The sequence below is a fragment of the Drosophila tropicalis genome, unplaced genomic scaffold (genome assembly GCF_018151085.1).
Source record: "Drosophila tropicalis isolate 14030-0801.00 unplaced genomic scaffold, ASM1815108v1 contig_158, whole genome shotgun sequence".
Classification (NCBI taxonomy): Eukaryota; Metazoa; Arthropoda; class Insecta; order Diptera; family Drosophilidae; genus Drosophila; species Drosophila tropicalis.
The window spans coordinates 4,601,407-4,617,787 of NW_027172602.1; the positions used below are offsets into that span (position 1 = coordinate 4,601,407).

Sequence of the window (16,381 nt, forward strand, 5' to 3'; positions counted from 1 at the left end):
AAAATATAGAAAAGATTTGGACTTCAATAGTTTCCTATGAAATTTATTTAGGAAATACCAACCTAAACTAATAACTACTAAATGAGAGATTCGATTTCCATGGATATAAAATGTTTCATTTAACAGAACTTTAAGAAATTTTATTATATTTAAAGTAGTTGCAAATTTAAATTTTATTAAGATCAAATTCCATTTCTAACATTCCACTCACAGATCAGAGCATAAAAGTAGAAATTACTAAGGGTGTCATTTGTTATTTGATTCATGTTCTAGCGATAACACACAAAACACATGAGTGTTTATTTTTTCTTTTTTTCTTTACTAAATGAGTAAGCGAATTACCATGAACCTAAACGAAATAGATAACATAATTAAAAGGATTTAAATTCACTGATAAACATGAACAGATAAGAATTACTTTTATTGACTCAAAACGAAACTTGCTACAATTTGAATAGATCAAAAAGAAAAAGAAAATGGGAAGTGCCTACGAGATAGAAAGAGCTCTCACTCTTTCTATATATGTATGTACTTATGTATATACATATGTATATGGTCAATGGTTGGTCTCTTGGATTTTCGTCATATTCATGTAAGGCACTTACATTGTATGCACAAAAGACAATTTCAACTGCTGCTACTTTATTTTTGGATATTAATAGTTTCTTATCTAGATCGATTTCCACTATCTATGACAAAAAAAAAAAAAACAAAAAAATTAAAAATAAAATTGATAATTTCTTGGGACTTTCTTGTGTTTTTTCTATAAATGCTACTGTCAATTGGGTCAGTGTAGCAGTTGGTTAACCAAACGTATTCTAAAAGCGCGTTCACCATGGTGTTCCTTCGACCTGCGCCCAAGGTGTGGGCTTCATTTTTACTACTCATTACATTGGCAATCAATGTCCATGGATTGACGCGTATACCCATCAAACGTTTTGACAATTTTGTACGATCACGTCAAGGTATGAAGATCGAATTGGCAAATTTGGCAAGGAAATACAATGTGAATGCAGCAGTTACAAGCAGTTACGATGGCACTGCAGTGGAATATCTCAATCAGACGGGAAACACTGAATATTATGGTACGATAAGTATCGGAACGCCAGCTCAAAATTTTGTGGTCCTATTCGATACGGGGTCATCGAATCTGTGGGTGCCCGGCATTGATTGCCTCGATTGCATATATGATGGCCAAACTGTTTACAATTCCACCGCATCCAGCACATATATTGCAAATGGAACAGCGTTTTCGATTAAATATGGTACTGGCGATCTAACTGGTTATCTATCCATAGATACGATAAGTGTGGCCGGACTAACCATAACGAATCAGACATTTGCCGAGGCAACTAGTGAATCAAATTTCCTATCGAATACAGCCTTCGATGGTATTTTTGGCATGGGATATGCTGATTTGGCAGTCGATGGTGTAATGCCACCGTTTTATAATATGTACGAGCAGGGTCTAGTTGAAAATGCTGTCTTCTCGTTCTATTTGCTGAGAGGCAACACCGCCTACTCATCGATATATACCGAGGGCAATGGCGGTGAGCTTATATTGGGCGGATCGGATTCTACACTCTATTCTGGTGATCTCACCTATGTGCCCATCAGCCAGGAGGGCTATTGGCAATTCCAAATGGGCAGTGTTAATCTGGGTGACAATTTGTTGTGCTCTTCGTGTCAGGCTATTGCCGACACGGGAACCTCATTGCTGGTGGTGCCCACAACCGTTGCTCAATCGATTTTGGAAATTTTGCAAATAATGAATGCAGCATATGAAGTTGATTGTAGTTTGGTACCATTTTTACCATCACTCTACTTTAATATTGGCGGCACAACATTCACTCTAACGCCATCTGATTATATTATAATGGAGAACAGTGTCTGCACCTTGGGCATCGAGACCATGGACACGGACTTTTGGATATTGGGTGATATTTTCATTGGTTTCTATTATACAGAATTTGATTTGGACAATAATCGTGTGGGTTTCGCTCCAGTAGCTGGTAGTTCGCCCAGTACATCGGGAGCCAGTCGATCATGGAAATAAAAAGACAACCAAAAATAATAAAATAAAAACTACAATATTTTTTTTTTTTATTTTACATTGTGTTTATATTAAGTATTATAAGGCAAGTTTAATTGAGATGCAATTGAGTAAGCAAAAAAGGGCAAAAAAAAAAAGAAATCCTTTCGACAATGTTTTTGCAGATTGCCAGATCGCAAATTGATCGTCGGCTTAATTGGCGAAAGAAATGCGTGATTTATTGTAAAAGAAAAAAAGGAAGAAAAAAAAAACCGAAGCAATAAAAACAAGAGATCTTTCAGTCTTATTTATGTGATGTTATTTTTTGTGCTTTACTCCTGGATTAGGATTTATGTTGCAGCTCCCACACACAGGCATACACACATATACACACACACACACACACACAGATACATACGCACAACTGGAACGCATGTGCCCAGTGCCAAAGGAAAAGAAACGTTTCTTTGCCGGTGGCCCTTCGATTGAGCATTATCTGAAGCCATCTTCTCTAATGAGTGATATACAACAAAGAACAAATCACGACTTGGCGATACTCTACATTGAAAAGACTATTGAGTGAACAACAAGAAGCCCAACCCTTGAATAGCTTAATTGCAATTTTGAAAAAGCGATCTTTGTCATTTACGGTTTACTTTACTTAATCGAGTCCAGCTAGCAAAGGTTACATGAGTCGTGAGTGTATTCAGTTTACCTCATTATCTTATGTTTGGAGAGTATTAAAAAAGAAAAAAAGAAATTTATTAACCCATCGGGCAATTGGCTATAATGCTCATCAAATAGCCATAAAATATCATTTGCTGTAAGTAATTGAATTGGACCACCAGCAAATTATATTTGACCCCAACCGATCAAATTGCAGACTTGAGAACTTTGGAGATCTTCTTTCTATATTGCTCTCTGTCTCTTTGAGATGTGAGGAACCAACAAGTCACAAGCAATCTGTCTCATTAGCCGCAAGAAAGCCTGGCTTGGCTGATTTATGGTTAAGCATGTTTGGCTTGTTATTTGCCAAGAATCGAGCAGATAAATCACATTAAAATATTTCACAAAAACACATTGAGAGAGAGTGAGAGAGAGAGGAAAATACAAGAGTGAGAAAGGGAATAGAGATGGAATTGAGATAGAGAGATAGAGAGAAACAAAGATCAGTACAAGTTGAATGTCTGCGTAAGGATTGGGGACTCTTTTGACAAATCTCTAAAAGAAATCAGTTAACAACTTAACTAATGATTATCACCAACAATGCAAACACTCGCATACACACAACTAAACATATGTATCTGTGTGTGTGTGTGTGTGTGTGTGTAAGGATGGATCGATAAGACCAAATGTGTGTGTCGATCGAACAAAATCTTTGATAACTGCTTTGTCGCTTTTGTCGTACATCTGCAAAATTATTCATCTTACAGCCAAGAAAAAAAGTTAGTTATAAGTATCTATAAAAGTGGTTAAAGTGATTTTTAATCAGATTTTTCACTTTCATTAAGTCTAACTCTTATTAGAGTTATCTAGGTAATATAGTTTTACGATCCGGTTAATTTGAAAGAAAAATGATTTAGTTTCTTCTGTCCGAGAGATGCGGAATTTAAATAGAAACCTTTTATGCTTTTAATGAGGATTGCTTGCTTGTTTTTTCAACTGACCTAAAGACATTTTCTTTTATTGGCAGCCTCCAATTGGCGATTGTTTTTGTGCATTTTAAAATATGCAAATTAAATGTAAATAAGTTTTGCAACTATTTGCTGCAAGAGGACCCCTACACACTTACTTCACAACCTTGTCCTTCCATTCTCTCTCCTTCTCGCGCACGCTTAATATTAGTATTTAAGTGAAGTTTATCGTTTAAAGTTGTCTTAAGATAAATGGCTTTTTGGCATCCCCTTCTCCTGCTCGTTGCTGGTGTCTTGGAATTGTGAAGTTTTAACAGTTTTCATTGAGCAGATAAGGTTTAACTACTTGAATTGACTAAATAAGAAAGAAAGAAAGCTACTGCAAGGAAACGATATGACAAGATGGGAGTTAAACTGGTGGAAAGTAACTGGGGGTGCGGGGAACCTTTTATAAGTGAGAGATAAATCAAAAGGATAACAGCGATAAAGTGCAATTCATATTGGGATTGCATTCCCCACAGTGTCAGAGTCAAAGACAGAGTCCGTTTTGGAGGGCCGGTCTTATTGTTAGTTGGCAATTTCTGAGCTGTTACATCCGATAACCCATAACTAGTTTCTGGGAGAGTGAGTGCCTAAGTGATTACCGTTTATGAGTTATTGTAGCCAACATCCCAGGCAACAACATCAACTGATATTATTTACTTTAATCTGGTCTGCATCGGCCGACTTAATTGCAATTGGGGGGAAAACTTGACTTCAATTTCCCTGCCTTTTGCCGCGCTCCATCTTCGTTTCAATCTTCATCTCTGGCTTCTGCTTATCTGGTCCCTTGGTCACGCATGCGGCACACTTTTGCGCCCCGAAAAAAGTGTAATTTGTAGCAATTTTTGGCAAAAAAAGAAGATATATAAAACAACAACAAGAAAACAGCGAGAAAATGATAACAACAACAAGCCGGGAAAAAGACTCACGAAAAAAAAACTGGGTCAAAGTTTTATAGTCACTCGGTTGGTTGTCATAAATGAAAATGACGCCCGACCTGATCTCCTCCCCCCTACCCATTCCTTCCCTTAACTATATACCTACATACATACATACATATATCTGTCGGAGTTTGGTGCCACAATAAAAATTTAGTTTAATGAAAGTGTTTTTGAAGGCATTTTGATGGCTTGATTGCCTCCTGTTGGATTGGATGATATATGTATATACATATGTATGTCCATGTATGTATATGAATATGTGTACATCTGTGCCCGGTTTAAGCGATTAAGCGTATAGAGAGTGGATCAGCCTCGAAGCGCGTTGAAAGTTAATGTATGCCCGATTTAGTTGAACTAAGTTTATTCGGCTACCAATTTTACCTTGGCATTTTTATATGGCATAATTTTGCATCATCAGGCCCTCTAGATGACTATGCATCAATATTGCCATCATCATCATTCTGATGATAATCATTGGCAACAGTAGCACAAAACGACCGAAGGACATTCATATGTAACTATAATGAGTATGTACATAGTTACTTAAAATAATTTATAGAAAGTTGAAGGATTTTAATTTTGATTGGTTTCTCAAAACGTTAATTAAGTTGAATTCATTATATAAATAAAGATATAGAGAAGCATTATATTACAGATTATACAACTTGAAAATTATTGTAACAGTTGAAATATTAAAAGCTCATTGCCGCCATAGCATCTGATCCTTCTTATTAATATGTTAGTTATTAAACATAATACTAACTATGCCTCGCAAGAACTTTTTCCAATTCTTTGTTCTCATAAACATCTTCATTACCCAGAAAAATCAGGTCAAAGTGCACTCTTCTTGGAATTAATCACTATCTTAATTCCATTAAGCCCTTAGTTAGTTCAAGTTAATATGGGCGACATTTCTAATGGGCAATGATATTTGGATTGGAGCTTTTGAACTATTTGAATATTCCTTTAGCACGAGTCGAATATTTACCAAAAAGAGTTTGAGTTGGCCTTCACTTCTTTAAATTGTTTTCCCTCATTTTCTCATCATTCTGAAAGAAGAACAAAACAAAAAAAAAAAACAATCTTCCTCTGAAATTAGCCATCTCGTTAAAGGCAATCTCGTTAAGGGAACTGCCCAATGACCAACTAATCTGCCATTCAATATGTATGTATGTATGTATGAATTCCCCTTTAGGTCAAGTGACTTAATTAGCATGCAAAAAAAAAATTGCATCTTCAAAACGAATCAATCAAAAAATACGAACAAAAACAAAAAGGCTAAAGGAAAATCGATGAAACGATCACTAAATATGATGGAAAAAAAACACAAAACTTTCTTCTTCAACAAAGAAAGTTTTTTTTTTTTTTTGTGTTGTATGCACAAATTGCTTTATGATAGGCCAAAACGGGCGGCAGGAGGGAGGCCTTTTGGGAGTAGGAGATGGAGGAGGCCTGGGCAGGATGCGAGGCTTGCTCTCTGCTAATTGAAATATTCTTAATCAGATTTTATGAACGGATCTTCGGATCGGTCTGCATTTAATCCGCAATTACCGCATACATACTTAACTCTGCCGTTGCAGTTCAATTTAGCGTAAAAGCGAAGCAATGCCTGATGTCTGGGTCCCAAGGAGGTTAACCAGTTTGTCCTTCGCGCTTAACAAGGTAGGCGCGACTCAGTCATTGCAAAGAAAGTTTTTGGGCTGAAGATTCGCGCGCGCCCACTAAATGGCAGCCACCAGTAACCACCAGCAGCAGCAACCACCAGCAACAGACGCGCCAAGTCGTTGAGATTAAAGAGCTGCCGTTTAGTGGCTACTTAGGCAGCGATAAAAGTCGACGTGAAATTGCATTAAACGCGGCATGCGGCTGTAGCTCATGTGGTTCAAGTGGTTCATATTTTGGATTTGGGGCAAGCTTAACAAGCTTGTAAGTTTAAATGGGTTTTTAAAGAGCTGCCGCTGTGGTTAGGGTTTGCCTTGGTCGGTTAGTTGAGGTCGTCGGATACGTGGTTAAAATTGTTTTTTTTTTTTTTTTTTTTTGGGTTTGGTTAGGTTTGGTTTAGTTTGCCGAACTTGCCAGCAAACGGCAGCAACAGCAACAGCATCAGCGGCAACTGCAACAGCAATTACAAGTAGCTTGCCAAGATTGGAAATTGTAGATCGAAACTGACAACAGATAAACGCCGCGCCGCCGTGACAGTGGGTAATTTTTTATTGACATGCCCCCAACCAGGAGCAAAACAGACTGAGAATCAGGGATGGAGACATGAGATGGCCTAATGCTATTAAGCCTTCATGATCATCAGCATTCTGGCAGCAGGAGCAACAACCAGCAGCAGGTACATCACTCAACTAAACGTAGAAACTACAGACCATAGGAGGACCAAGCAAACAACCAGCCACAAACCATTCAACAACCAACCGTCATGCCAACAATCTGTCCAAAAGCGATAAAGTTATAATGGCGCAAATGTCGGACACAGTTTTCTGAAATGGAGTACAGACCTGAAAGCCATAGCCATCATCTAAGTCGACGCACACTTTATCGCGATGCGATGCGATGTGATGCGATGTGATGTGATGGGATGTGAGTTTGAAAACTGTTTACAAACTGTCTGACAGAGTTTTGACTGCTGTTTGCCTCGATCCACGGTTGATGTCGCCGCCATAGTCTCCTTTTTGTCCGCTACAGATCCATCCATATCCATGGGCCCCAATGATGATGATAGACTGATCTCTTGGAGCCATTTGGATGAACGAACGGACAGACTGACTGTTGGTCCAGGGCCAGGGACAGGATAGCAAAAGCATCAGACGAATGACTGGTCTGGATCTGTGATCACTACAACTCTGTGTGAATTTGTCTGTGACTGTGTGTGTGTGTGTGTGTGTGGATGGGATGTGATTAGCTTCAGGCGACGACATGCTGTGTGTGCTCGCATTGTGTTTGGTTATTATGGATACATGAAAAAAATTAAGCAAAAAGCAAAAACACACACAATAAGCCTCTCATGATACACTGGCCACAGTTGTTCGAGATCTGTTAGGAAAATGCTAGATAGCCTTTTAGATGTAGTCGTGCGAATCGGAAAACCATCTAACCAGGCCATGGAGAAAAGTTGAACGGAGTAAAACAATTTGTTAAACAACTCGGAAAATATATGTCCTTGTGTATGTCAAATGTACTATAACAAAATCTTTAAAGCAAACTACTAAAAAATAGGATTTCCTTTATAATTTGTAATATAATTACCATTGAAAGTGTCTCTCCTTTCAAAATTATTATATTTTTTTCACATTGTTGGCCCACTGTGCGCACAGTATGCTCCAATCCAATCATTTCAATTACGAAAACAAGCTGCATTTCAGTTTGGCCTGCATTAGATGGTCGTAGATATTTCGTTGTTGTTATTACCCAAGATCGCTCAATCGAGTTGATCGATTGTTTGTCCGTGGTGGACGAAGAAGAAGAACACTGGAAGCGTTTGCATCTAAACACCTTCCTGGAACAAGTCAAAGGTAACTTCCAGAGAGTGGGAGATATTAAGAGAGGGAAAATATCTGTATCTGCGAAAAAAAAAAAAAAAATACATTGCAACTTGTCTGTAGCCTCAAGCTGCTGGCGGCTATTTGCACTGTTCAGGTCTTTGTGTGCACCATAATTTAGGTGCGGGAGAATCGAGTCATATATCAAGCACATGAGACCTAAATCTGCAGATCTGGACAACTTCAACTTGGATGTCTGTGATATATGGGCCTAGCAGCCTAATGATAATGACATGCCACGGCAGGACGCCTAGAAGAGAGAGAGGGAGAGAGCTGGAGCAGTGCCTCGATCGATTGTATGGGTGGGTGCTTATCGCATGTGGAAAATATTATTGATTTAAATATATAATTCCTATGGCTCTACCTCCATACCATCTTTCTTAAGCTATACGATGTATGTACGATTTATGAATATACATATATGTATGTATATATATATATCTACATATGTACAGATTGACGCGCGTTTGACACACTCGACAAATGTTGACTTACTTGTTTGGTCTTGGACTGGCTTATTGACTTAGCACGCGACGTTGTTTTTTTTTTCCGTCGATCGACTGCCTGTTGCTTGTGATGGCCCGATGCCTGCTGACACAGTTATGCAAGTTCACACAACACCCACGCAGTCACTTTAACCGATTTCAATTCAAAACAACATTTTTTACATTTCAACGATTCCCTGCTTATTTGCATAATAAAAGAGCTCGACGGGGCACTGTGCAAACAATTCTACCGAAGCCGGGTCATCATGATATCAGCGTCGTCATAAATATATATATCTTCTTTCTATATGCTCGCCAAATCCTCCTCAAATAACAATCAACGATCACTATGACCCTCTCTCACTCTAACTATCTGGCGGGTTCAAGTGAAATTGTTTAGGTATCGTATACCTACATATCTTCATATACATATTACCTTTGTATGTATATTTATTTGATACTTATCGATCATACTTATTATAACGTTGTAACCCACTATCACTACATAGAGATAGTTATATAATATATGAGTATTTGTGTATACATTGCGGAAATAGCTAAAACTATAATTGGATGGAAAAGTGTGTCAAATATTGCCACAGTCAGAAAGAGTAGATTCACCTATGTGAAACTTCGTTTAACTAATGATCATTGGATGAACAATGAAGAGGAGATCGATCGTTCGTTCGATCGATCGTCGCGACAATTTACGATGCGCTCTGCACAATTCACATTCTAACAAACTGTACATCATGCCAGTGACAGTTTTTTTTGTTGGTTATGCCCTTCATTATGCATCTTGCATATATCCTGATTCTGTCGCCGATCCTGCCTCTGATCATATGTATGTGCTTTATCACATTGCTCACATCAAATGCTCGTAAACTATTTTGTCTGCTGTCAAACGAAAAAACCACAACGAAAATGAAAAAAAAAAACAAAGTTCTGTGAATTGTTCGATCGTTTGTTCTGGGATCTTTGCATTTTTGATTGATCGCTTCATACACATGTACACGTACAAAGAATGGGTGAAGTACAGAAAATGTAAATCTCTAAAGCGAAGCAGAGGAAACCGCAGAACGCAGATACATACATATGTACACAGGTATAATGCATCGAGAGCAACAACGAGTCACATTTGGCATCGATCATCATTTGGCGGTTTGACGATCAGCACGTCGACCGCTGATGATGATGATGATAATCAAATCAAAGGGTCTTTCTCTGATCAGATCAGGGCAATGCAGCAGCAGCATCAGAAACAGCATTAACAACCATCATAATTTCACCTGTATCTGTTACCATATCTGCTGGCTGCCGGATTTTGTCAACATATTTATTTTCCATGTACATTTTGGTTCAGTTCAGTTAAACTCAGAAGTTTTTTTTTTTTTTGGCTACCTACGCAGAAGAGAAGAGGATCAAGGATCGACGTCGAATTTGGAATCGGAATCGGGATCGACAATCGATGCATAATTAAATTTAAACAAATCAAACTGCCATTGCAGTAGAGGAAACAGAAATCAAGTTGTACATTGAGACCACCAGAGTGATGGTAAGTGAAATAATTTGCTGGGTCCATGAACGAAAGAGGCGATCGACCTACACAGAAAACAAGTATGTACAATCCACATATGTATGTGGTTTCTCACTCGGTTACGATCGTAGGACGTTGACGACGATGACGACAATTCACGTGAATGTCTTTCGTTTTGGGGGGCTGTCTGATCGCTGATCGTTTAATCTAGCGTTAAAGATCAAGCGACCGACCTCGTCCTACGTCCTACGTCTTCAACAAAAACTTGTACAGTCCACAAAATGATTGAATTGTGTCTGGCTGTCGATCAGTGTAGTCAGTGTGTCAGTCGGTCTGTCAAGTCAGAGCAAGATTGTCAGACCGTCAGTACGTCAGATCGCCAATCGATGATATGTAAGGTATATATATTGCAACTTGTAGGTTTGTATGCAAAGCAATGATCCTCTTCTTTTCTTATTTTGCATAATGTCGCATGCAAATCTGTCTCGGCATCATCTTCTTCAAGTTCTTCTTTTGATATTGACTTTGAGTCCTGTTTCCGATTGCCGTCGCAGACTTTCACAGTTTTATAACAAATTTGATTGAATTGCCATTGCCATTGCCCTAACCATTGCCGTAACCATTGGTGGTGGGCTCCAACAGGATTCTCTCTGTCGTCTGCCGCTGTCTGCACCTTGCAAATGATTATGAATTGATTTTTGATTGCATACTCGTACTGTATGCATATATTTATTATGATTTGGCATTGGCATTGCCATTCGGTTACCGTTACCATTACCATTAACATTGGCATACATTTGCATGATGATCATCAGCTGCGATCTCAAATCTTTCTCTCTCTCTATTTATGTATATCAGTCAGTCAGTCTATTTGTCCGACTGGTCAACTGGTGCCCTATGGCTACTTGGTAATTAGCACACGTGTGTGTCTTGGATAAATCAGATATCTCTATTCCTATAGCATGTCCGGTCTAAAAGATCGTTGCACAACGATTGAGTCATCCATCCGATGATCCATCATATGAGTAAGTCTTTGTTTGCAAAAAAAAAGAGAAGAAGAAGAAGAATACAGGTAGAGCAAATAGAAATTTAATGAAGTCCACTCCACAGCAGCCAAATGCACTAATGTGTGTTAATATACATGTATATTATGTATGTATGTAAATACATGCATGTGAATACCCAAAATTACTGCGAATTGCACACGTGCTGGCTTCCTGGGAATTGGCCAGGTAAAAGATGCCAAAGATATAGGACAAAAATGTCCTAAGAATGCTACTATCGAATCTCATCAACGATCTGTTTGTTGATCAAAACGTAGAAAACATATCTGTCAAACTACCAGCACAACTTCATCCACATTGATGTAATCTTCTACCAGCATCTACTATCTGCTTGACTTATCCTCAAAGCTCAAATGTAAGCAGGCATTGCCAACTGATAAACTGATCAGACTCACTGATATACACATATGAACACATATAGAAGACGATCATGATGATGAGGCATCAACATCATCAGCAGCAGCAGGAGCAGCTTAAATCGAATTCTCATGTTGCCCGCTTTTATCGTAAAAATGCAAGAAAAACTGACAAACTTTCAGATTGGCCAAGTGCCAAGTTGCTGATGTTGTTGCAGTTGTTGATTTCATTATCATTATCAAAGAGCGGCCATAAGATGATGTAAGATATATGAAGCGATAAATAATCACAACAGATCGATGAGTTTTAACTTAACAAGAGAGAGAGATAGAGGGTGAAAGAGAGAGAGAGGGGGAAAGCAACTTTATTAGAGCCCTTTAACATGATGCCAATTGATAGCCAATGTTGTTGTTTCTGTTGCTGTTGCCCCTGCCAAAAGACATTAACAAACTGACCAGCAGATCGAACAGATCAGCGCAATTAAAATGTTATCGCAGTTTGTTGTTAATGCTGAACAGGCGATATGGGAAAAAAGATATTGCCAATACTGTGATACTTCCTGTTGGCTAAAAATGCTCTCACCACTTAAGGTTATGATGGCTAAGGAACTACCTATGTTGGCCCTTTGAAATTAGGATATAGCGACTTAGCTAGCATCAGCTCAATATTAAAAAAAGTTTTCCTAATAACAATTGCACTATTGAGAATGACTAAAAGATAAGGAGGATTGAGGATAAGAAATCATACGTTAAAAGTAAATCTTAGTGAGCAAAGAGTATTTAAAAATTCACATAAGGATCGATTGTTCTTTCTTTTTGTATGGAGTTTATCAATCTTGTGTGTTTGCTTCACGCCTTTGGCATTTTCGTTGAAAACTTAATTTAATTAATTGCCAAACACACACAAAGACACCATACACACACATTTGCAATAAAATGGCATGACTATGGCATAAATCGACCTTTTGGAGTGCTTTGAACCAAACACATTTTCCATCTTCATCTACAGTTGCATTTCCATTTCACATTATGCCACAGAACTGCAAAATGCACATTGGTCTGGATTGCAATCCGTACTCCAACTCTCAGTCTCAGTCCCAGTTTCGGCTTCAGTTTCAGTCCACACTCGAGGCGCAAACTTGAATAATTGGTCTGGCGGATGGGGCATTTAAAACTGATTCGTTTTACGAGCACATTGCACTCTCTCGCCTTTATGATTGGCAATTAATTAGGCCAAAAGCACGAATCGATCGATCGATGGACGAGTGGACGATTGGCTCAATAGCTCGATGGCTCGCTCGATGCGTTGGGGGGGGTGGGGTTCGCAATGCAATTCCATGGCGTTTTGTTGTTTCGTGGTTTTTGTTGCCCTGGGTTATTTGTTTTTACAGCTACTGTATTTAATAGTCCCTTCGATTTGTTTGCTTAATTAATCGCAGCTGTAATAATAATAACATGGGCTTGGCCTGAAACTTGGGCAAGGTTCATCTCCATTTCGAAGTAGTAGTAGTGGGATCTTAAGGGCATGAAAACAGTTTCTTTGTCCTGTAGCTGTTGACTGTTGTTCGTCTGAATCGATTATTACGCGCAATTGCATTTGAATGGCAAATGTGTGGCGCATTCATTTCGATTGTTTCCCATTGTTCGGCCCTCACACTTGGCCTTTGTATTGTACATTCGCCATGGCCAATAATAATAATAATAACAATAATAATAATAATACCAAAATGTGAGGACTTCACTGGCATTCCGATCCCAATCCCCATACCGATCCTCAATCCTCATGCTCGATCCTCGATACAAACTCTAGGGCATGCTAATCCTTTGTATAAATCTAGCCAGAGACGTGTGTGGGCTGCGCCAATGCGGGATTAGTTCACCCGATTCGATGGAATAGTTTTTTTTTTTTTTTGCCATGAAAGACAAGACCAAAACCAAGACCAAAAAAAAAAAAAAGGAAAAAAAAAACGAACACAGAATGAGTAAGAAATGCGTTTTTTTATTGTAATATTCTGGGCATATAAATGCATTTTTTTTTGTTTGCCCGTCTTTCGTTTTATTTCTAGGCCAACGGACGAACGTGCCAAGCGAATGAGACCACCCTAAAAGGTTTCTTCGTTTCGATTTTTTTCTTTTTCCCCCTTCCATCTCTTAAATTTATGACCTCATACCTGTGAAAGGACCTTCCACGCATTTCTACGCATTTTTGAAGTTCATTTCAATTTTAATTAGAGCGTTTTTTTCGTTTCATGGGTAGAATTTCGAGTGATCTGCATTCTCATTTTCATTTATACTTAATTTTCTGTTTAGTTTTTAGTTAGTTGATCTGTCGGCGGATTTTGTTTGATATTTTCCTTCTTGCTCTGTTTTTTTTTTTCGTTTCGTTTTTTCACTTTATTATTCTTCTTTCGTTTATAATTAGATGGCAAAAATGCCGCTGAATGAAATTGATTGTTCAATAATTTTTCCTCTGTGCCACCTTTTGCTGTGTTGATTGGGTCTCCAAGGGACAGTGAGAGGCAGAGAGGAGGTTAAATGGTTTGCCTAAATCATTTAATGACAGGTAATACCAATGAAATTGCCATTGAATTAGAAAGTATTTTAGGGGATTAATGGACAAGTTGTTGAAATTACGTCTTTTGTCGATTTCAGTCATTGCTTTCATTATTTTCTTCACTTAATTGATATTTGGCTTAAATTTATAAGTTGATATTAAGTCTTGTCTTTAAGGACTTGTGAGATTAATTAAAGAAAATTATGATAACATGACGGAAATCGATTAAAGAATAGTTTGCCTAAGTTCTAAATTTAGAATTTTATCTGATATAGTCATTTTATTTATTAGTAAAATCGTTTGAGACTAAAAAAACTTGGGATCGAAAGAGACTAACTAAATAAACAAATATTGGACTGTAAATCAAAGTTCATTAAATTTATCTTGACTGTAAGTAAGAGAATTCAGAGGAGAATTTCAACAAAATTGAACCCAAAATGAGTGGCAAAACTTTATTTAACTCTCCATATCAATATGTATGCTCTTTTTTTTTGGAGCTACCCTCGCACATTAGTTGCTACCATTCGCCACAATCTCGATGCCTACATAGTATAAGCTTGATGTATGCAAAATATGCCGACACAAATCAAAAAACAAATATCGAAAATTGCCGACAAGGCAACTAACTAGCTAACTAACTAACGAGCTGCTGCTGCTGCTGCTGTGTTCTGAGAGTTATTTTAACATCGAGGCAAGCAAAATTAGTTGTACATTTTTTATTCGCGACAGTTGGAGGTATTTTCTGTTGTTATTGTTATTGTTGTTTTAACTAGCAACAGCAACAGTAACAGGAACTGCAACAGTTGCTCATTTGGTTTTGCATTTGCTTTTGTCCTTTCTGGTTTAAGCCACTTAAGTGGGCACATCCCCCGATAAACACCCGAATTTGAGTAGTTGTATTTAGTTGGAAAATTGTAAAGAATAGCAGAGAAGAGATGACGATGTAGAAGAAAAAAGGATTGAAATTGTAATCGAGAACAGTAGCCAAGTGCTGTCCGGTTCTATGTCCCTGACCACAAAGTGTCAAAATAGAATATAATATGTTCTGCCATCAATAGAATAAAACGGAAGAGTTAAGAGCGAAATTCCAAGTAGAGTTTTCATTTGGGAAAGGAAGTGATTTTGTATGTATTTTTGTTTCCCCTATCTGCATCGAAGGTTCGAAGTTTTACCAAGAATATGAGAATTTGAAGATGCATATTGGTTAGATACCAGCATAAATATTGGCATGTGTCTGGCGCGTGGAGAGGCAAGGCAAATGCTGGTAGAGACCGCAACAAGTCCCAGCGGAGAAATTAAATGGCCAGGTGTGCAAATGTTCTCTATAAGGCCATGGTAGTAATAGATGTCTGTCAAGGCAATATCCTAGCCTGCCCAGCTGGCCACGTTCTTGTTTTGTTTTTGTTGTTTTTTCGCTAATTGTGTATAAATATTTGGCCAAAGTTGTTGGCAAAACAAAACATATGCAGAGAGGTATACGCATGCCAAGCAGGATATAAACGAGATGTCAAACAGTCAAATCCTGGACCAGGCTCAGGGACCAAATGAGCATTCAAATAGATTTGTCCGAGTTTTTGCGACAATTAGAAACTGCTTAGCTTTGTTCTACACCTCTGTTGGACCCTGTTGGACAAATCTCTATCTATTTACTTCTATCCCAGCATGCTAATAACAGTTAAGAACCCAAATTGTTTGCTCATTTCAAGGTATTTTTCAGTTGTTTTTTCCCTTTTTTTTTCTGCCAGATAGAGTGTGTTGTGTGTCGTGTTGTGAGGTCCCGAGGTTCCCGCATTGTTCTCATAGACAATGTTTTGACCGCATTGCCAAACCAAAATATATATGTATCACCATGTTGAATACATCGGGAGACCCCCTGAGAATGACAAAAGACAATGGCGCAAAAAAAATGGTCAAATACGCACAAATTGTAAAGGAATATCACTCCCTCGCTACGGCTATGCTCGATGCCGTTTGTTGTTGGCCAGTTTAGGCCAAATCTGGCCAAATGTTCGTCCTCGTTGTGGCACATCTTGAAGGTGGTCCTTTTTTTTTTTCTTTTGGTTTACCTTGTCACACGAACACGCGTTTTATATGCGTGACATCTTATTTCTTTGCCTTCAATATTGGTTTGTCTGTTCGCTCTCATGGTCATGACTCTATTATGGTTTTTGAGAAACTTTTCTTCTTCTTC

The 16,381-nt window shown here is 38.2% G+C and overlaps 1 protein-coding gene across 1 annotated transcript; it reads left to right on the forward strand.

The window, feature by feature from the left end:
- The first annotated feature begins 811 nt into the window (after positions 1 to 811).
- Positions 812 to 2,091, forward strand: Pgcl (Pepsinogen C-like). Its single transcript, XM_068302768.1, has one exon. The coding sequence runs from the start codon at positions 836 to 838 to the stop codon at positions 2,054 to 2,056; it is 1,221 nt and encodes a 406-aa protein (XP_068158869.1). The 5' UTR covers positions 812 to 835; the 3' UTR covers positions 2,057 to 2,091.
- Positions 2,092 to 16,381: the final 14,290 nt, after the last annotated feature.